Source organism: Pipra filicauda, unplaced genomic scaffold (genome assembly GCF_003945595.2).
Source record: "Pipra filicauda isolate LSUMZ 115617 unplaced genomic scaffold, ASM394559v2 scaffold619_size212394_pilon, whole genome shotgun sequence".
Lineage (NCBI taxonomy): Eukaryota > Metazoa > Chordata > Aves > Passeriformes > Pipridae > Pipra > Pipra filicauda.
This window is the reverse complement of record NW_024104775.1, coordinates 143,774-163,798: the sequence shown is the minus strand read 5'-3', so window position 1 is coordinate 163,798 and position 20,025 is coordinate 143,774. Positions and strand designations below refer to the sequence as shown.

General features: G+C 69.7%; 2 protein-coding genes across 10 annotated transcripts in view; both read right to left on the bottom strand.

Moving 5' to 3' along the window:
* The window catches only part of PLEC (plectin), a 52,575-nt gene extending 42,216 nt beyond the window's left edge, over positions 1-10,359 (bottom strand). For 3 of the 8 annotated variants that reach the window (XM_039388169.1, XM_039388170.1, XM_039388171.1), the window contains exons 1-2: positions 9,221-9,479; positions 8,296-8,491 (exon numbers count right to left, since the gene is read on the bottom strand). In XM_039388169.1, the coding sequence (XP_039244103.1) occupies positions 8,296-8,491; positions 9,221-9,454 (430 nt within the window). In that variant the 5' untranslated portion in view covers positions 9,455-9,479. Of the gene's footprint in view, positions 1-3,227; positions 3,306-6,749; positions 6,866-8,295; positions 8,492-9,220; positions 9,480-10,182 lie in introns of those variants that run through there. The other 5 variants (XM_039388175.1, XM_039388176.1, XM_039388178.1 and 2 more) reach the window with 3 other exon arrangements.
* A 3,202-nt stretch (positions 10,360-13,561) lies between these two features.
* On the bottom strand, positions 13,562-19,491 carry PARP10 (poly(ADP-ribose) polymerase family member 10). 2 transcript variants are annotated; one of them, XM_039388184.1, is made up of 10 exons: positions 19,139-19,491; positions 18,306-18,551; positions 17,759-17,977; positions 17,123-17,670; positions 16,669-16,881; positions 16,431-16,566; positions 15,386-16,303; positions 15,181-15,314; positions 14,933-15,110; positions 13,562-14,338 (listed from the first exon to the last, which is right to left on the bottom strand). In XM_039388184.1, the coding sequence occupies exons 1-10, from the start codon at positions 19,314-19,316 to the stop codon at positions 14,070-14,072; spliced, it is 3,039 nt and encodes a 1,012-aa protein (XP_039244118.1). In that variant the 5' UTR covers positions 19,317-19,491; the 3' UTR covers positions 13,562-14,069. The 2 variants fall into 2 exon arrangements, with proteins under 2 accessions (XP_039244118.1, XP_039244117.1); XM_039388183.1 differs by having other exon boundaries at positions 13,562-14,371; positions 19,139-19,490.
* Positions 19,492-20,025: the final 534 nt, after the last annotated feature.

Here is a 20,025-nt window from a genome sequence, read left to right as displayed (position 1 = left end):
GGGGGCCGGGGGGGCCCCAGGCCCAGCCCTGACTCACCACCGGCCCCTCCCCGGTCCCGGCTTCCGCCCGGGGGGGGCACGGCCGGACCCGCCCCCACTTCTCCCCCCCTGCCCCGACCCACCCGGCCGGTTCCTGCGTGGGAACCCCCGCGGCTCCCGCCCCGCCTCCGCCCCGGGACCGGCCCCACGGAGCTCCCGGGGAGACCCTGAGCCGGGGGTGACTCTGAGCCCGGGAGGGGGACCCTGAGGCTGGGGCAGCCCTCAGCTCGGGGGGAGACCCTGAGCCGGGAGGGGTCTCTGAACTTAGGAGGGGGCACCCTGAGCCCGGAGGATCCCTGAGCCCGGGGGAGAGCCCTGAGCCCGGGGGAGAGCCCTAAGCCCGGGGGAGAGCCCTGAGCCGGGGACGTGGCGCCCACGCCCCGCCCGAGCATCGCGCACCGCCGGGCTGCAGGCAGAGCAGCAGGCAGGGGTCGGGCAGGGGGACGGTCAGGTGTATAGGCAGGGGCACAGGCAGGGCTGGGAGGCCACATCCTGCCACGTCGATGTTTGCTCTGCTCCTGCCCCTGTTTATACCGGGGGAGCAGCCCCAGGGGGACCCCACGTCGCCCCCATATCCCCCAGCAGTGACACAGCCGCGGCAGTGGCATAGCTGTGCCCCACCACACCCTCCGGGTGGCAGGTGAGGACGAGGCAGCTGCCCCCCACAGCCACCCTCTGAGCCCCCCCGGCAAGGACAGCTGCCCAACATCCCCTCAGTGGCAACTGGCACGGCCCCTAGCACAGCAGTGGGACCCCCAAGCACCGTCGTGGGAAGAGACCGGGCATTGGGGACCCCCCAGGGGGGGCACACCCAGGCTCCGTGTGAGGGGCGGGGTGGGAGTGAGTGCCGGCACTCACACCATGGAGCAGGAGGGACTCTGGGACGAACTGAGGTGCCAGAGATCCCCCCTGCTGGAGGCTGCCCCATGCCAGGGAGATCCCAGCCCCACAGTCCCCAAAAGGGGAGGAACCCCCCCAGGGCTCCCCTGGCCCAGCACACTGAGGCTGGGGCACAGGGACACTGCCCCACAGGGCTGCAGGAGCCCTCCGGCATGGGGGGAAGGGGGATGCTGTGGTCCTTGGGAACACCATCCCCGGCACCTCTGTCCCTGCCGATGGCACTACTAGGAGTGGCAATGGGGTGCACTGGGATTTACTGGTGGGGAGCAGTGACCCGGGCATGGCTCACTCCAGAGCTGGCAGGCCACGGGGACCCCAAACCCACAGATGGGTGATGCAATCGCGCTGGCATCACGGGGTGGGGGGCCACAAGGACTTGCGCAACTTCCCCATCCCCTGATCTTGGGGGCCAAAGGAAGGTGGGGGAAAAGGCCCCCCGTTGCTGAGGGCCCCCAACACCGGGCACCCCTGGTACAGCTGGTGCAGAGGCCAGGGGCACCAGGGACACTGGGGTGCCCACTCCCTAAAAGGAATCCTCCAGAAGAGCATCAGTCACCTGCCTGAACCCCCACAAGCATGTCCGGCACCACAGAGCACCCCCCCAGCCCCACGGTACCCCAGAACCCCAGCAGGGTGGGAATAGATGGGGGGAGCAAGGGGGCAGCAAGAGAGGGCAGAGATGGGTGGGCAGAGATGGTGCAGCAATAGGAGAGTGTTGGGGAAATGATGGGGAACAGAGATGGGGCAGTGATGGAAGGAGTGATGAGGGGCAGAGATGGGGTGAGTGATGGGAGGAGTGATGGGAGGGCTGAGATGGGGCAGAGATGGGGGAGTGTTCGGGGGCAGAGATGGGGGGAGTGTTGGGGGAGCGATGGTGGGCAGCAGGAGTGTATCCCCCCCAGCCATGGCCCCGCACCCCCAGCCCGCAACGGGGTCACGGCCGCGCCGGCGGCTCCCACCGGGAAGTGCCGCGTCAGCGCCCGCCGCCCGCCGTGATCCAACGCGATGTGACAGCGGGGCCATCGCCAGCATCCCGCCGCTGCCCCGCGCCGGGCAGGGCGCCGGCACCCCTCTGCACTCACCGGGGAGGAGCCCCTCGCCCTCCGCTCCGCGCTGCCAGCCCCCCGCACCGGCCCCGCAGCTCCGCGTCCCGCCGGCGTCGCACCTCGGGGGGGGCAGGGGGGCATCGGCTGCCGGCACGCGGCACTGGGGGCACCCCCCCCGCAGCCCAGTGCACGCCCCGTGCCCCTCACCCCTCCGGCCCACGGCGCCCTCGGGCAGCCCCGCGGGGGGCAGCCCCCCAAATCTGGGGCGGGCGGCGGCTCCTGGCCACGGGCCCGGCACTGCCCTCCCGGTGCCAGCACCGGTGCCGGTGCCAGTGCCGGGGTCTGGCGAGGCCGCAGGGTTCCCCGTGTCCAGCGGAACAAAGCCGCGGCTGTTTGCGGAGGGCACCGCGGCCAGAGACCGGCTCTTAATGAGGCCGGGGCCGGCGGGGGTCCCGGCACTGGCGTGGGTCCCGGTGCCGGCGGGTGTCCCGGGCTCGGACGGTTCTCACCATAAATCAACCTCGTCTGCGGGAGCAGACACGGCCCTGGATCCCCCCGCTGGGCCTGCGGCACCGCTGCGGCTGCCGGGCGCCACGACTCTCCCGGGGTCCATCCCATCCCAGTTCTCCCGGAGTCCATCCCCACCCTCGCCGAGTCCATCCTCACCCTCGCCGAGTCCATCCCCACCCTCGCCGAGTCCATCTCCCCCCTCGCCAGGGTCCATCTCCCCCCTCGCCGGGGTCCATCCCCACCCCCGTCGGGCTCCGTTCCAGCCCGACCCCGGCTCGGTGGCTCGCTGCGGTGCCAGGCCCCGCGGTGGCTCTCTGCCCGCTGCGGTGACACAGGGGCCGGTGGCCGCCAGCAGCCCCGTGACCGGCATCCGCCGGCGCCCGTTACTCACGCCCCAGCGCCCCGACTCTGCGGCGCGGCGTGGTAACACGGCACGGCACCCGCATGGTAACACGGCACGGTAACACGGCACTGCCCCGGAGCCCGGCCCGGTGGTGCCTGGCAGGGGCCCCGTGATAGCGGGTGATGCTTGTGACACCGGGTAACCCTGAGTGATGCCAGTGACGCCCCCGGTGACCCCCGCTCTCCTGTCCGCGCTGCGACACGCGCACGGGAGGGATGCAGCGCGACCGGAGCCCCCCGGGACGCGGAACCCTCCCCGGGACGCGGAACCCCCGCCGGTCCCCTTGGGCTTGGCCCCGGGACGCCCGCGGTGTCCCCCCACCCCGGTACCTTTGAGGGAGGCGATCTCGTGGTGGATGCCCCGCGCCCCCTCCATGGCCGCCCGCGCTCCCGCACGCTGCCGGCCGGTCCCGCAGCCCCGGGGCGGGACGGACCCGCCCCCCCGGCCCCGGCCCCGCCTCGCCCCGCCCCCTCGCCGCAGCCCCCCGCCCCTGCGGCACCGACACCGCCCCCCCCCCATCCGGCTGGGACAGGCCCCGCAGCCCCCTCGGCACGGCACAGAGCCCCAGCAGCACGGCCCCCCAGACCCCTCATTACAGCAGAGACCCACACACCAACATCAACACAGACCCCCCAACAGCACAGCTCTGCTGGCCCCACCAAATCCAATACGGCCCCTCCACCAGCACAGACCCCCACCCACCATCCAGCACACACAGCACCCCCTCCATGACCAATCCCCCCATCCAGTACAGCCCCCCATGCTCATCCATCCCACTCCCCCCCGGCCAGTGGGGCCCATCCCCGGGCATTGGGCACCGATCCAGTTCTGCCCAGGGCAGGGATACAGATCCCCTCTGACAGCAGTGCCAGGGGGGCTTCTGTCCTTGAGGGGGGAAGGGTTGCCCCCCAGCCCCCTGATTCCCCCACTGGCACCATTACCACAGGCTGGGGGTGCTGGCAGGAGCCCCTGGCATGGTGCCAAGCAGCAGTGCCAGGCCTCAGCCTCAGCTCTGCGTGGCTGTGCCAGCCCCGGGTCCTGCCGGGAATGGCGGTCGCACTGCGGCCACCGGCCATCCCTGGGGACACCGGGAGGGACCCAGCACGGCCACCACACTGCAGCCACCAGCCACCCCCCAAGCCCTAGGGACAGCGGAAGAGACTGTGTCATGGCCACCACACCGTGGCCACTGTGGCCACCAGCCAGCCCAGGGACATTGGGAGGGACCCAGCATGGCCACCACACCACAGCCACTAGCCACTCCTCAAGCCCCAGGGACAGAGGAGAGACCCAGCATGGCCATCATACTGTGGCCACTGGCCACCACAACACAGCCACCCCCAGAGCCCCAGGGACACTGGGAGGGCCTCTGACCCTGCCACCACACTGCAGCCAGCCCCTGAGCCCTGGGGACACTGGGAGAGACCATGGCAGGGGCACCACACTGTGGCCACCTGGCCACCACACCAAGGACACTGGCCAGCCCTTAAGCCCCAGGGACATAGGACCCCAGCATGGCCTCTGCCCTGTGGCCACTGTGGCCACTGGCCACCCATGAAGCTCCAGGGACACCAGGGAAGGACCCTGGCATGGCCATTGCACTGTGGCCACTGGTCGTCCCCCAAGCCCCAGGGACACCAGCAGGGACTGTGGCATGGCCACCATACTGCAGCCACTGTGGCCACCATCCAGCCCTAGGGTCACAAAGAGGGTCCCCAGCACAGCCACTGTACTGTGGCCACCATGACCACCAGCCAGCTCCAGGGACACTGGGAGGGACCCCGGCATGGCCACCACAGTGCCACTCCAGTGAAGGGCTGGGTGGTCCTGGGGGTCCAGCTGCCCCCTGACAGGGAACAGCCTGTGTGGATGAGCACTGTGCCGAGCCCTGGGGAACAGCTGCCGTGGTGATGGTGACAGTTGTGGTGGTGCCAGGGGTGACAGTGTCCCCCAGCCTGGTTTCAGTGCCCACTGGGCACTGTGCTACAATAACGGCTCTAATAGAGAAGCCACGAGGCATCCGGCAAACACCCCAACACCCACCTCACCCGGGAATCCCGGTACCCCCAGAACACCAGCGCCAGGTCCTGTGCCAGGGCTACCACCAGCTCCACCAGCCCCTGGCCTACAGATGGTGGCAAGCACCAGCCTGTGCCCCCCAGTACAGTCCCTGGCAGAGCGGGTGCCAGGTCCCACTGGGCTCTGAGCCTCAGGGATGGCACATGCCAGCAGCACTGGCAGGTATCACCACCCCCAACAGGTTCTGCACCCACCATCACCATGTCACTGCGTGTGGCAGAGCCCAAGGCCAGCTGACACTTCCCAGATGCCACAGCTCAGCCCTAACCTCATTGTCCCCTCCAGGCCAGCTGCTGTCCAGCTGTGATGGCACACACCCACCCCATGGGTCATGGTTCCAAACACGCCAACACCTGGCAAGGGGTGACCAACCACGCAATGACATCAACCCTTGCTCCGGGACCCACGGCATCACACCCACCAGCACCCAGCGAGGTGGGACCAAACCCACTGGCATCCAGTGAGGGGTGACTGCATGGTGACACTAAACCCACCACATGCCCCACAGCACCAAACCCGCCAGCAGCCAGCAAGGTGGGATCACATGGTGATCCCAAACCTGCCAGCACCTGGCAAGGTGCAACTACCCAGTGACAACAAACACCTGCCCGGGGGCCCATGACACCAAACCCTCTGGCACACAGTGAAGTGGGACCACATGGTGACACTGAACCTTCCAGCACCTGGTGAGGTGGGATCATGTTGACACCAAACTCTCACTCCAGAACCCATGTCACCAAACCCACCAGCACCCAGCAAGGTGGGACCATATGGTGACACCGAACCCCTGCCATTTGCCCAGGACCACCAGCCAAGCCACACTGACCAGTCCCATGGTGCCCTGGCACCGCTGAGGGATATCAGCTCCTGAACTCTGTGCCATCCCTGCCGGTGGCACTCAGACCATGGTGGGACCCGCCAGGGCCAGACATGCTGAGTTCCTCCCAACAGCACCAGGCACACTGGGGTCCCTCCCAGGGGACACCTGAGCCGTAGCACAGTTGGTGGTGGCACCAAATGGGCTGCAGGCTGAGGGCACGCACTCCCACCACCCCAGAACTGGTATCCTGCCCTGGCGGGAGAAGCCATAACGCCTCATCCCAAGGACCCTGCGGCGGGATCAGCTGCGACCCCCCGGCGCCGGGACGGGGGGGCTGCCCCCCCGCAGGCAGCATCCGCTCCCATGTAAGGGCATGGCTGCGGGCACTGCCGGCCCCACGCCGGGGCACCGGAGCCCCCTCGGCCACACACAGGCATGGGGGGTACTGCGGACAGCACTGGGGTCTGACCCACCACCCAGCGTGGGCCTTGCACCCCGAGATGTCACCGATACCACCACTGCCACCAATGCCACTGCCGAGCACTGGAGCTCCGCTGCCCACAGCCGCCGGCCCCCCACCGCCCGTGCCCACTCTCCGCCGCCCCCAGCCCCCCGACAAAACCCCCTTTCCCCAGCCCTCCCACCGGGACCCCCCACCCCACCACGCCGCCACTGACCCCGCCGGCCGCCGCGGGGGGCGGCGGGCACAGTCCCCTGCCCGTCCGCGGGCACCGAGTCCCCGGTGGGGGCAGCGGCCGGGGGGCTCCCCTCGGGGTCCGAGGTGCCGCTCCGTGTCCCCCGGTCCTCCCCCACCCCCCCGGCCGCGCCGGGGCTGGCGGCGCCCGTCGTGCCCAATTATGGGAATGAGCGGCCGCGCTCCCCCGCGGCCCCCCCGCGCCCGGCGCCCCACGGCGCCCCCCGGCCGGCCCGCTGTGGGGCGGGGGTCCCGTACCCTTGTAGCGCTCCCGCACGTCCTCGTAGGCCTGGATGAAGTCCTGCTCTTCGGGAGCGGGCGGGGGGCCGGCGGCGGCCATGGCGGCGGGGGCGGCGGCGGGGGACGAGGGCAGGGGGCCGGGGCCGGGGTCCGGCGTGCCCGGCGTGTCCGGCGTGTCCGGCGGCTCGGCGGCCCCGCACCCCGCGGCTGGGCACGGGCACGGGACGGGACAAGGGACGGGACAGGGGACGGGACATGCCCCCGCCCAGCCCTTTAAAGGAACCGCCGGACACCGCCCCGATGCGCGCCAGACCACAGGGCACGGCACCCACGGACACGGCACCCCATGGGGCACGGACACGCTATGGGGCGCAGCACCCCATGGGGGATGGGGCAGGTGGAACCCTCTGCGCCCCCCAAACAGGTCACACGGTGCCGGGGACGCGGCACTGCCCGAACCCCGGCACCACCAACCCCGGCCGTGGAGCACCCACGGGTGCCCAGAGGAGCACAGGGGGGCAGGGGTGAGTGATAAGGGGCAGGGGTCGCAGTGATGGGGGACACTGGGGGGTGGGGGGCGCAGATGATAAGGGATGGGATGGGGGGGTGCCTGGTGGACCCCACAGTTGGCACAGGGACTCCCCTGACTTGCACCCTGACATCCCCACCCTCGCTCGAGAGGCAGACGAGACGCCCCCTCTCCTAGTGAGTGGTCAGCCCCTTAAAGAGATCCCTGGGTGCCCCCCAGCCAGTGAGGACAGGGACGTCACGGCTCCCCCGGGGCCCCCACAGCAGCCCCATGAGCACCGGGGAATTTTTAAAGTTCCATCTCTCAGTGCCACTACCCCTGTGTGGCACGGGGGGGGGGCCCACTGCGGCCCCCACCAACCTCCACCGGAGCCCATTCCCAGCCGTGGGCGAGCTGGGGGGGTGGTGTGACACTGGCCCCGTGGGACGGGGCCTCGTCATCCCTAAAAATAGAGACTAAAGCCCCGAAACCCGAGCGGGGACGGAGATGGGGGGGGGGGGGGGGGGGGGGGAGTGGCGAGGAAAGGACAAGGAGGTGCAACGGAAATAGCCCGGGGGGGGTATTCTGTGCGGGGGGGCTGAGTGCTGTATGGGGGGGACACGCTGAGCCCTGTGACAAGACACTGGATGCCCCATGGTGATACACTCGAAGCCGTATGGGCACGGCACGGCTCGCTCGGCTCAGCACGGCACGTCTTGGCATAGCATGGCACGGCTACGTTCGGCTCGGCTCGGACCGGCACGAGCTCAGCTCGGCACGGTACCGGCACGGCTCGGCTCAGCACGACTCGGCACGGCATCCTGCATGACGGCAGTACTGCCCCGGCCCCAGCCCAGCTCCCAGCCGCCGTATCACCCTTCGGTCCCCCGGCCTAGCACGGGGCTCCCACATCACCCCATGGCATCGCCCCACCGTCCTCCGGGCACCTCCGGCCCCTCCATCCCACCGCGCTGGAACCCCCCGCGCATGCCGAGACCCCCAGACACGTCCCATACCCCCGGTCACATCCCGTCCCAGCCCCGGTCCCGGCTGTACCTGCGATGCGGATGACGGCTCTCTCGGCGGGGTCCAGCACCGTCCCGTTGCCCGCGGCAGCCTTGGCGCGCTGGGAGCGCTGGTGCTTGCCCAGGTTCCAGGGCAGCGTGTCCCCGGCGCCGGGCGAGCCGCTGCTGCCACTCGAGCTCTCCTCCGCCATCGCCGCCGGCTCCCGGCTGCCCGCCGACCCCGGCTCCTGCGGCAGAGGGACCGCGTCAGGGACCCCCGGCACCGGGACCCCCGGCATCGCCACCACCCTCCTTCGGGCGTCAGGGACCCTCGGCACCGGGACTCCCCCGCACCTGGCAGCACCGACAGCCCCCTCACGCTCCAGCCCCACGGCAGAACCACGGAGCGCCGAGAGGCGCCGGGACCCCCCGGGACAGCCCCGGGGAAGCGCGGTCTATGCCGAGCCGTGCCGGGCGGTGTCGCCAGGACCACGGTCTCCACGGGGCCACCGCGGCGAAGGGACGGGCAGGGAGCCGTCGTGATGACCGGTCCGGCACCGGGACGGCCGCGGGGGCCCCGAGAACTCGCCCGTGGGACTCCCCTGCCGGTGCCGCCGCAGCCGGTGCGGGTACGAGCAGAACCAGACCGAAGCCGTACGGGACAAGACCGCACCGGCACCGGGGCAGCGGCCGGGCCCGCTCCGTTTCCGGGAGCGGCTGCCGAGGTTCAGCCGGGCCGGCAGCCCCGCGGGGCCTGTGCCGGTCGCAGCCCCTCGGTGCCAGGAGCGCTCCCGCGGGAGCGGGACGGAGGGCGCTGGCAGTGGCGGGGATGGCTCCGTGATCCTGCGCCCGCCACACCAGCACCTCCGCCATCCCGGCACCTCCGCCATCCCGCCTCCATCATCCCGGCACCTCCGTGATCCCGCCCCCGCCATCCCGGCACCTCCGCCATCCCGCTGCCTCCGCCATCCCGGCACCTCCGTGATCCTGCCTCCGGCATCCCGGCACCTCCGCGATCCCGGCAACTCCGCGATCCCACCTCCGCCCCGGCCCCGCCGCAGCCGTGACACCGGCTCGGGCTCGTTCCCGCGGGAGCCGGCAGCACCGGGCGTTTGCCGAGGCCGAGGCGCCATTTGCAGAAGCTCCGAACCCGGCAGAGCCACCGGCCCCGGCATCGCCGGTGTCACCGACATCGCCGGTATCACCGACATCGCCGGTCCCGGCCCTCCTGGTATCCCCGGACCCCGACATCACCGGCGCCGGCATCACCGGCGCCCCCGGCATCACCGCACCGGCACCCCCGGCAGTGGGGGGGCAGGCGGGGGGTGGGCGTGGGGAAAAGGTGGGGGGCAGGTGGGGGGAGCAGGTGAGGGGCGGGCTTGGTGCGGGTGTGGGGGGCAGGTGTGGGGGGCGGGTGTGGGGGGCGGGTGAGAGGGGCGGGTGAGAGGGGCGGGTGTGGGGGGCAGGTGAGGGGCGGGCGTGGGGGGGTAGGTGAGGGGCGAGAGGAGGGGGCAGGTGGGCGCCGGGAGGGGGGGGCAGGTGAGAGGCGGGCGTGGGGGGCAGCGCGGCGCGCGCCGGTGCCAAGCCTGAGTCACCGGCTCCATCGCCCACGTACCCCTCGCAGCCCCCCCCCGGGCCTGACGCGCCGCCTCCCCCCACCCACAGGGGCACCCATAGGGACCCCGCCGCCCCCTCGAGCTCTCCCCGCCCCCGGGGACTGGAGCCTCAGCCTCCGAACGCCCCTCGCACCCCCAGCACAGCCCCCCCTGCACCCCACGGCCCCAGAACGACCCTCCACGCCGCATCCCCCAGCCCCCACGGCTCCTGCAGCCCCCCCACTCCTGCCCTGCAGCATCCCCGCAGCCCCCTCCCGGAGCCCCCACGCCGCTCGCGGCCCCACGGGGGGTGGGCCAGGAGGGTTCCACGCGCGGGGACTCACCGTGCGCCGCGATGTCCGCCGGGGCGCGACGGGGGAGCATGACCGGGGGGAAACGGCACCGGCGGTGATTCCGGGGGGGATGCGGCACCGGGGGGGAGGAACAGCGGCACCGGTACCGCGGAGGCTCCCGGGGGTGAACGGCCCCGGGGGCTCCGCCCGCACCGGCACCGGCTCGGGCTCCGCGGCAGGGGCGGGGCGGGGGGCGGGGAGCGGGGGGGGCCTTATCTCACCGCCCCACCCTCCGCACCCAGCGCACCCCGCGGGAGGGGGCACCCCCATGGGGCACCTGGTGCGGGAAGGGTTAACCCCGACCAGCGCACCCAGCGTCGGGGGTAACCCCGACCAGTGCTCCCAGTACAGCCCAGTATGGAAAGGGCTAACCTCGACCAATGCTCCCAGTACAGTCAGCACCAGGGGTAACCCTGACCAGTGCTCCCAGTACAGCCAGCAACAGGGGCCGATCCTGACCAGTGCTCCCAGTACAGCCAGGATGGCACAGGTTAGCTGTGACCACTGCACCCAATATGGAGAGGGTTAACTGTGACCAGTACACCCAGTATGGAGAGGGTTAACCATCACCACTGCAACCACTGAGAGAGGGTGAACCCCACCCAGTGTTCCCAGCAAAGCTGGTCCCATCCCACGCTCCCACAAGAGGGTCCCACAGCCCCTTGGCACTCCAGCACTCCTGGTGCTCCCGGCACTGCTCAGGGACACCCAGGACATCCCACCCAGGAGGCACCGCAGGAGGACCAGCTCCAGCCCCCCACCAGCTCCAGCTGGGCACACAGGTGTGTGCACATCACCAGCACATCACCAGGACACTGCAGGCACACCACTGGCACATCACTGGGACACCATGGGCACATCAGTGGCACATCAGTGGCACACCAGCCTGGGCAGCATCACGTTTGCACGTGGGACAGGCCACCTCCAGCTGCTGCATCCAGAGCCCCAGCAGAGCCCCTGTGGCAGAGGGAAGAGACAGGAGCCCTGGAATGGGCCTGGCACAGCTCTGGCAGGGCCCTGGCACAGCTCGGGCATGGCTCCAGCATGGTGCTCACAACCTTGCTGGCCACTGGCCTTTCCCTGGCCACAAGACAAAGCTCGGCTCCAGCCACTGGTGCTGTAGGAGGGACCTGGCCTGGCAGCTGGGGAGGTCTTGGGAGCCAGGGGGACCCTGGGTGGATGGGGAGCTGGGAACAGGGCCGGTGCTGGAAACCAGTGTCAGGAGCCAGAGCCAGTGCCTTGATCCAGAGGTAGTGCTGGGAACTGGAGTTGGAGTTGGGAACTGGTGCTGGGAACTAGAACCAGTGCCAGGAAATGGAGCTGATGCCTTGAACCAGAACCTATGCCGTGAACCAAAGCTACTGCTTGTAGCCAGTGACAGGGACCAGAGCTGGAGCCGGGAACCAAAGCTGGTGCTGAGAACCAGAGGTGGTACCAGGAACTGGAGCCAGTACCAGGAACCAGATCCAGTGTTGGGAGCCAGAGCTGCTCTGGGAACTGGAGCCGGTGCTGAGAACTGGAGCTGGTGCTGCCTGCTGGCCCCAGCCCTGTGGTGCCCAGGAGCCCTGCAGTGCCAGTGCCACAGAACAGAGTCAGCAGCACGGATGGGTGTGGGTGCCCATGCAGATGTGTGCACTCTCCTGCAGGTACACACCTGTGCAAACATCCATGCACCAACCTGCGTGTGTGCACAGGCACTCACACACACCCCCACACCCCAAATGTGCACGCACCCATCTGCCCCACCCATGGTACACACAAGTCATGCACGTGCATGAATGCACATATGTGTGTGCACACGTGTCTGCCCAAGCGTGCACTCACAGGTGTGAACATGGGTGAACAAGCATGTGCCCAGCCCTGCCCGCCTGTAGGCACACATGGCACACACCAGCACAAACACAGCTGTGTGCACACGCACAGGAACACATGTGCACACACGCGCACACACACATATATGTGGGGGGGGCTCGGGGGCTTCGATGCCTCCTGGTGCCTCCCAGTGCCTCCTGGTGCCTCCCTCCACACCCAGCCGCTGGTGCGGCATCGCACGGTTCAGCCGTCCCAGCCCCCCGTGAGCCACATCGGGGGCAGCGCCGAAGGGCCCCGGCACAGCCGCACCCACCGAGGACTCCAGACTGGGGTGGCGTGAAGACCCCCGGGGACCCCAGACCCGGGGAGCGCAATGTGGCACCTGCTGTGCCGAGGTCAGGGTCCCCCTCCAGCTCGACAGGACCCCAGCTCAGCCCCCCCAACCCGCTCTCGCTGCGGCCGTACCGGGGCTGCCGCTCGCTCCCTCCGTCCGGATCCGGTGCTGGCGCAGCCGCTCTCGCCGCGGTCATGTGCCGGTGCAGGCACGGGCGCAGGGAGCGAATCCCCCGGCCAGAGCCGGACAAAGGGCCCCTTTCAGTCCCGCTGGGCCCCGCGGGCCCCTCGGCGCCAAGGGACAAAGGTCCGGCACGCTTGGCACCGGCAGCGCCGGGCGCTCCCCGCCCGGGTCACCCGCGGGGCGGGGGGCACTGGGCCCTACCTGGGGGTGGGTGCGTGGCCAGGACCCCTTCTGTGCTCCCCGTCCCTCTCCCCTCTGTGCGCCGGCGGCTCCCCCGGGAGCGGGGCTCGGCGCCACGTGCGCGGGGCTGGCACGGCTGGCACGGTGCCCCCGGGGATCCCAGAGCTGGCACACGTCAGCGGGGCTGGCACACGCCGGCGCGCACACTGCCCTGGAGCCGCCCGTGCCTGCGGGGCCGGAGCCACTGGTGTCACACCCGTGCCCACCCCGTGTGGGCTCCCCAAAGGGGTGTGGGTGCCACCGAGACCCCCAGTCCTGCAATTGCCCACCTGTGACCTGGGGCAACACAGGCACGTGGGGATGCCTGCGGGAGCTGTGCCCCCCCTACCCCCCCATTGCCTGCCTGAGGGTCCCATTCCATGGGCACCAGCACTGCCCACGTTTGCAGGGTGGGCACCCGGGTATCCCCCAGCATAGCTCAGGGCTGGCCTGTGGGACAGAGGAGCAGGCAGGGAGCAGGATGCAGGCAGCAAGTGGGGAGCAGGCAGAAGGCAGAGAAGAGGCAGGATGCAGGAAGGGAGCAGGCAGGATGCAGGGAGCAGGAAGCAGGCAGGGATGCAGGAGGCACCGGGTCCAGCCCTGGGGTGGCCCAGAGTCACCACCTGGCCCAGCCACCCCACGGGGGGACACAGCATCCCCACACAGCCCCAATTCCTAGTGCTCCCAGCTGAGACTGGGACATCACTCACCCCAATCCCAGTGCTCCTAGTTGGGATTGATAACCTCCCCTAATCCAGTGCTCCCAGCCAGGACTGGGACCCCCCCCCACAGTCTCCCCTCAATCCCAGCTATGTAAAAGGCTCCAATTTATTCCCAGTTTTATTTGCAGTTTCATTCCAAATTTCACTGCTGTCACACTGGTGATCCCAAAGTCCTCCTGTCGGGCTCCTGCCCTGGCATAAGGGCATCCAGGAATGTGCCCAGGTGGGGACCCCCCCACTCTGAGACTCCTGAGCAGGGCGGGAATTCCCCTGAGCCCCCATGGCAGGGACTCCTCAAGCACTTGGTGTGGAGGTGGACACTGTAACCCCTGTGGTGGTACTGGTGCCAGGGGGCTCTGGAGGGTCAAGGGGGGACCACATGGCAGAGCTGGAGCTGGACAGCTCAGGAGGTACCCCCTTGGCAGAGCCAGTGCCAGGGGGCTCGAGGGGTGCTCCCACTGCGAGGACAGTGCCAGGAGGGTCAAAGGGGGCCCCTGCGGCAGAGCTGGTGTCGGGGGGGCTCAAGAGGTGCCCCCTTGGCAGAGCCAGTGCCAGGGGGCTCAGGGGGTGCCCCCACGGCAAAGACAGTGCCAGGGGGCTCAGGGAGGTCAGGGAGGGTGCCTGCGGCGGCAGGTGATCAGGTACTGGGGGTAGGCCTGGGTGTCGTTGAAGATGACAAAGATGTCGGGCTGCTGGGGGTTGTCCACAACGCTGTGGTAGCGCTGGGGGCCCTCGGCCCCCTCCCGCAGTGGGGGTGCCCGCAGCCCCTGCCGCCCGGCCGCAAACATCCCGGTCAGCACCTTGGCCACGAAGATGAACTTGGTGCCGTCGGCGCTGGGCGGCGAGTACTGATCCCGCGCCGAGATGGCCGCGCGCGCTGCGAAGTACACGCCGCGGCCGTACAGCGTGGCTGCGGGGACAGGGCTCAGCGGGGGCACCGGGGCCGTGTGCTGGCAGTGCCGGGCACAGAGCGGCACCCCGCTTCAGCAGCGATGGCACCGTGACCACTTTGGCCCTGCATTCCAATTCCCATGCTGATGGCACCGTGCCCCCATGATCACCCCATTCCTGCGCCAATGGCACCGTGCCCGCCTCAGCACTCTGCTCCCATGCCAATGGCACCGTGCCCCCATTGTCACCCTGTTTCCATGCTGTGTCCCATTCCCACACCGATGTCACCATGCCTGGATCAGCACTCCATTCCCATGCCAACGGTGCCTGTGCCCTATTCCCATGCCGTCAGCACCATGTCCACACTGGCACTCTGTTCTCATGCCAATGGCACTGTGCCCCCCTTGGTGCCCTGTTCTCATGCTGATGGCACTGTTTCCACCTTGGTGCCCCATTCCCATGCTGACACCGCCACACCCACATCAGCATCCTGTTCCCATGCTGATGGTCCCCTTTGGCACTGTTCCCACACCAAGGACACTGTGCCCACATCGTCATCCCGCATCTGCCCAGTGCTCACCGTTCTTGCCGCAGAAGCTGCGGTTGAAGCCGTGCAGGCAGATTTCACGGCTGGAGGCCTTGGTGGTGCCGTGGAAGAGGACGCGCTCCGCGGCGGTGCCAGCGGCACACGCCCGCTCCACGCTGCCCTTCTTCAGCTGGTACTGCTTGTACAGCAGTGGGTGGATCAGCTTCTGCACCTGCCAGGCACCACAGCGTCATTGCTCTGCCATGGGGGCACCCCGAGGGGTCCGGTGATCCCAGACCCACCTGCACGATGCTGATCTGGCTGTGCAGCTCCTCCAGTGTCCCGTAGAAATGGTGAACAGTGTCAGTGAACTCCTCCGAGTCCTCGGCCAGTGGCATCAGCCGCACCTCCTCCTCCAGCCCTGGCACCTCCAGCCCTGCTGGACACAGCCACAGTGAACACGGGCACAGCACAGGACAGGCCCGGCCCCACAGCACCAGCACGTACCGAGCAGGCAGCGGGCACTCTCAGCTGGGGGCTGGCTGCGGCAGACAGGCACGGCACGGGCGCTGCCGATGTCGTACTCCTCCATGCGCTCCAAGTCCACAGTGAGGGGCCGCCCGTCCAGCACCAGGTCCAGCCGGCGCTCCCGGCGCAGCCAGGCCTGCTCCAGCAGCGCTGCTGCCTCAGGGGCGTAGGGGACGACAGTGCCGGAGGGGTCCCAGCGCACCCAGTGTGCGGCAGCAGTGCTGGCAGCGGTGACAGCAGCGGCACTGAGCTCCGGCAGCGGCCGGCGCCGCAGCAGCATGGCGAGGTCGTGGGCAGCAGAGGCCACATACTCGGCGAAGCCGTGCAGCGTGGCGGTGCCGCCGCGCAGGCTGAGGTGCACGGCGTGCCGGCGCTGCAGCAGGGCCAGTGCCTGGTGGCCGGCGGCCGGCAGCGCCCGCAGCCGCTCACTCTCCACCTCCTGCGCCCGCAGCCGCCCCGCCAGCGCCCGCTCCAGCTCCTGCGGCACCTCCGACACGTCCCGCTCAAAGGAGCAGAACACTGTCACCTGCGCCGTGTCTGCTGCCACCAGTGCCTCCTCCAGCGAGGCCTCCAGCGCGGCCAGCAGCCCAGCATCCTCCTCCACCTGCTCCCGCTCCCGGCAGTAGGAGCGCAGGGAGAGAGCGGTGGCGCGTGCCAGCTCCTCATCCTCACGCCTCATGTTTTCCATGGAATACTGGATAGCCAGAGCCATCTCCGCCTCCTCCTCCACCCCAGTGCCCAACAGCGGCTCCCCGGCACCCTTCCCATCAGCCGTGTCGGGGAACTTGGCATCAGGGTCCCACTCACTGCCGAGGATGGCATCAGGCCACACCTTGGGGTCCCCATGGTCGTCAGCCTCGCCAGGGCGCAGCGCTGCCAGCAGCTCCCTGATCTCCTCTGTGGGAGCAGCAGGACATCAACCATGAGACCCCACCACGGCCTGGAGAAGAACCAGCATCCACGGCCCCCTCACCCCACCATGGCACCGAGAGAGTGGGCACCAGAGCAGTGCCTCGCCCCTCACCTATGCTGGAGTGAAAGCCATCACTGTCATCATCAGCAGCATCATCATCACCCTCAGGCAGGTCCTGGTGCCAGGGGTGTGGTGCTGAGGGCTGGGGGTCCCAATGGCGGCTCAGGGGCAGCAGCTCCTCCAGCTCCTGCTTCGGGGACCAAGGGATGGCATCACCGGCACTGCTATGGCATAGCAGGGACCGGCACAACAGCACCCGCCTGCCAGCCCCCTCCCCACGAGGCTGCACCTGCGGGTCTGGGGGTCTCCAGGGGACGCCATCCAGGTGGATGACACACTGGAAGCGGCTCTCCAGCTGCTGGAGGAGGCTCTGCCCGTCCAGGTCCCGCAGGAAGCGGGCAACACCAGGGAAGTGCAGCGTCACGGGGTGCGAGGCCACGGAGCCCAGCAGGCTCTGAAGGAAATCTGCTGCTGCCTGGCACCGGCCCAGCTCCCCACTCACCTGCCGGGAGGTGATCAGAAGGGTGGGGTGTCAGCACCTGGGCACTGGCACCTGGCTGGCTCCCCACCCACCAGCCAGCAGTGCAGGCAGTGCAGTTATCACCACGGGGCCAGCAGCCACTGCCAGAACGTGCCATGAGCACGGGGAGGTGGGAGCACAGCACAGAGCCCTGCCCACACCACACCTGCACCCCTGCCCACACCTGCCCATACCCCTGTCCAGATCCCTGCTTGCAGCTCACCCGGAACCCAGCGATGTCCCCTCCCTCCAGAGGCAGCAGGGACACCTCAGGGATGCTGCCCAGCAGGTCCTGGTAGTGCCGCTGTAGGTACTGCAGTGCTCCCGGCTCCGCTGGCACCAGCACCTCATCCTGCGCCAGCAGAGCTGGCACCAGCACCGATGTCACCACTGACTCTGGGGCCACCACTGACACCCGCTCCAGGCACTGGCCCTGGTTGGTCACGGCCTCGAGCCCCTCTGTGTCCTTGTCCCTGCTGGGGAAGGCAGCCAATGGCTGCACTGGCACTGGGTGCGATGCCCGCGGCTCTGCCGGTGCTGCCAGCTCTGGGACGGCGGGGGCTGTGTCCGGTGCAGGGTCTGTGTCCGGCAGGGAATCTGTGTCCAGCAGAGGGGCTGTGTCCAGAGGGGGGGCTGTGTCCAGGGGGTGGGGGTCCACATCCAGGGGAGGGTCTCCGTCCTCCTCCAGTGGCTCCAGGAAGGGATAGTGGGGGGTGAGCTCCAGCACCGCATCCTGCAGCCGGTGTGGCCTCTGCAGCACCCGCTCCGCGGCTGCAGGGGGACGGATAGATGGGCAGCCAGCGGCCCAGCCAGGCCCCTCGGCTCCCCCTGGCACCAGAGGAGGTCCCTGCCGGCTCACCTGCCAGCTCCTGGAAGGTGACAATGGCCCGGTGCCCGCCCGGCAGCAGCTGCACCTCCTGCACGGAGCCGCCGCCACTGCGTCGGTTCTCGAAGTAGAGCTCGAGCAGGTCCCGGCTCAGCGCCGGCCCCGCCGCCCGCACCAGCACCGCGGGGGTCTGTGGCACCCGCAGCAGCGCCAGCCCCCGGCTCTGCGCCCGCTGCTCCGCCGACGCCAGCTCTGCAGCACGGGCGGCGCTGGCACCACGGGACAACGGGGACCCCGCGGCGGTGCCACCGCCCCCACGGCAGCATCTGGGCGCTGGGTGCCCCGTGGACCCCACACCCTAAAATACCACCCTGGTGCTCTCAGATCCCCAGCCCATCGCCCCCCTGCCCGCCAGTACTCCCACCCCATTGCATCCCCAGCCTCCCGGCACCCTCACCCCATTGCCCCCCACTCTCTGGCAACCCCGCCCTGTCACCTTGGCCCTCCATGCGCCCACCCCCGGCATGCCCACCCCATTACCCTCCCAAGCCCTGGTGCCCCCCACGGTCTCCGGTCCCACCTGGGGGGGTGAGGGGGTCCCGCAGGTGCAGCAGCCTCCAGTCGGGTGCGGGGCCCCGGCACAGCGTGACAGTGCCAGGGGAGACGTCCAGCAGGGTCTCCAGGAGGAGGTCCAGGAGCTCGGGAGGGGTCCAGGGGTCGAGGCCACGCAGCAGCAGGCGGGTGGGGTCCCACGGGGGGGCTAGGCACACCCCCAGCTTGGCCCCCCCCAGCTGGTGGCTGCCACGGGTCAGCACGTTCTGTGCATCTGGGAGGGAACGTGGGGGTCACTGGGCTGGAGGGGCATCACCGGAGCCCACCCAGCACCCCCCACCTCCCAGACCCTGGGGACACAGCACTGCTCACCAGTGCTCCCAGTGGGACTGAGACCCCCCAAATCCCATCCCAGTGCCCCCAGTGGGGCTGGGACCCCCAAACACAATCCCAAAGCTCCCAGTAGGGCTGAAATCCCCCACACCCCATCTCAGTGCTGCCGACTGGGACTGGGACTGCCAAACACCCAATCCCAGTGCTCCCAGCTGGGACTAGGACTCCTCATAGACCCCATCCCAGAGCTCTCAGTTGGGACTGCGAATCCCCCACAGCCCATCCCAGTGCTTCCAACTGGGTCTGGAACCCCCCACCCCATCCCAGTGCTCCCAGTTAGGACTGGGACCCTCCCCCACCCCATCCCAGTGCTCCCACTCAGAACTGTGACACCCACACACCCCATCCCAGTGTTCCCAATTGGGATTGTGACCCCTCAGATCCCGTCCCAGTGCTCCCATTTGGTACTGACTCCCCACACCCCATCTGAGCGCTCCCAGTTAGAACTGGGACCCTCCCCGCACTTACCCTGGGGGTCCTCGAAGGTGAGGAAGAAGAGGGGGCCGAGGCGCTGGCAGCTCTGCACAGGGCCACCCCCGGAGCGCCGCTGGCTCTCGAAGTACAGGACTAGCAGCTCCTCTGGGGTGTCAGGGGGGACCCCCCGCACCTCCAGCACCCCTCGCGCCATCCTGGGGCACCCACACATTGGGGGGAGCTGCCCAGTGCCAGCACCCCCAGGGGGAGCACCTGCAATTCAGCCCCCCTGTCTCGGGGCACCCACACATTGAGGGGACCCCCTGCACCTCCAGCACCCCCCCCCCGTCACCCTGGGCCACCCACACACTGGGGGGGCGAGATGGAATCCCCTTCAGCTCCTCTACCCACCAGGTTCCTGCTCCCCCCAGCACCGGTGTGACCCCCGGACCAAGGACACCCCCTGCACCCACGCGTGACCTCAACCCCTCCCCAAACCCCACATCCGCATCCCCCCCCCGCACCTCCGTACCGAGGACCCCCCCAGCCCTGCACCCCCCGGGCAGAGCCCCCCCATAGCCCTGGACACCCCTCGCGGCCCCGGGCAGGACCCCCCCCACCTCTCCGAGGGCAGGAACCCTCCCCACGCCCCCGGGGCAGGACCCCCTCCACGCACCGGACGCCGCGCGGCTCCGCCCCGGCAGCGAAACGAAACTGAAACGGGGCGGGAAGGGGAAGGGGAAGGGCGGGGGGTGGGAACGGGGTGGGGACACGGGGCCGGACCCACGCGGGACGCGGGGACACGTGGCCGTCCCCCGCGCCTGACCAGCGGGCACGGGACCGGCCCCACGCGTCATAACGGGACACTGGACTTGTCCGATGCGTGACAGGGGGAACGTGGAACCGGCCCCACGCGTGACGGGGGGACACGGGACCGGTCC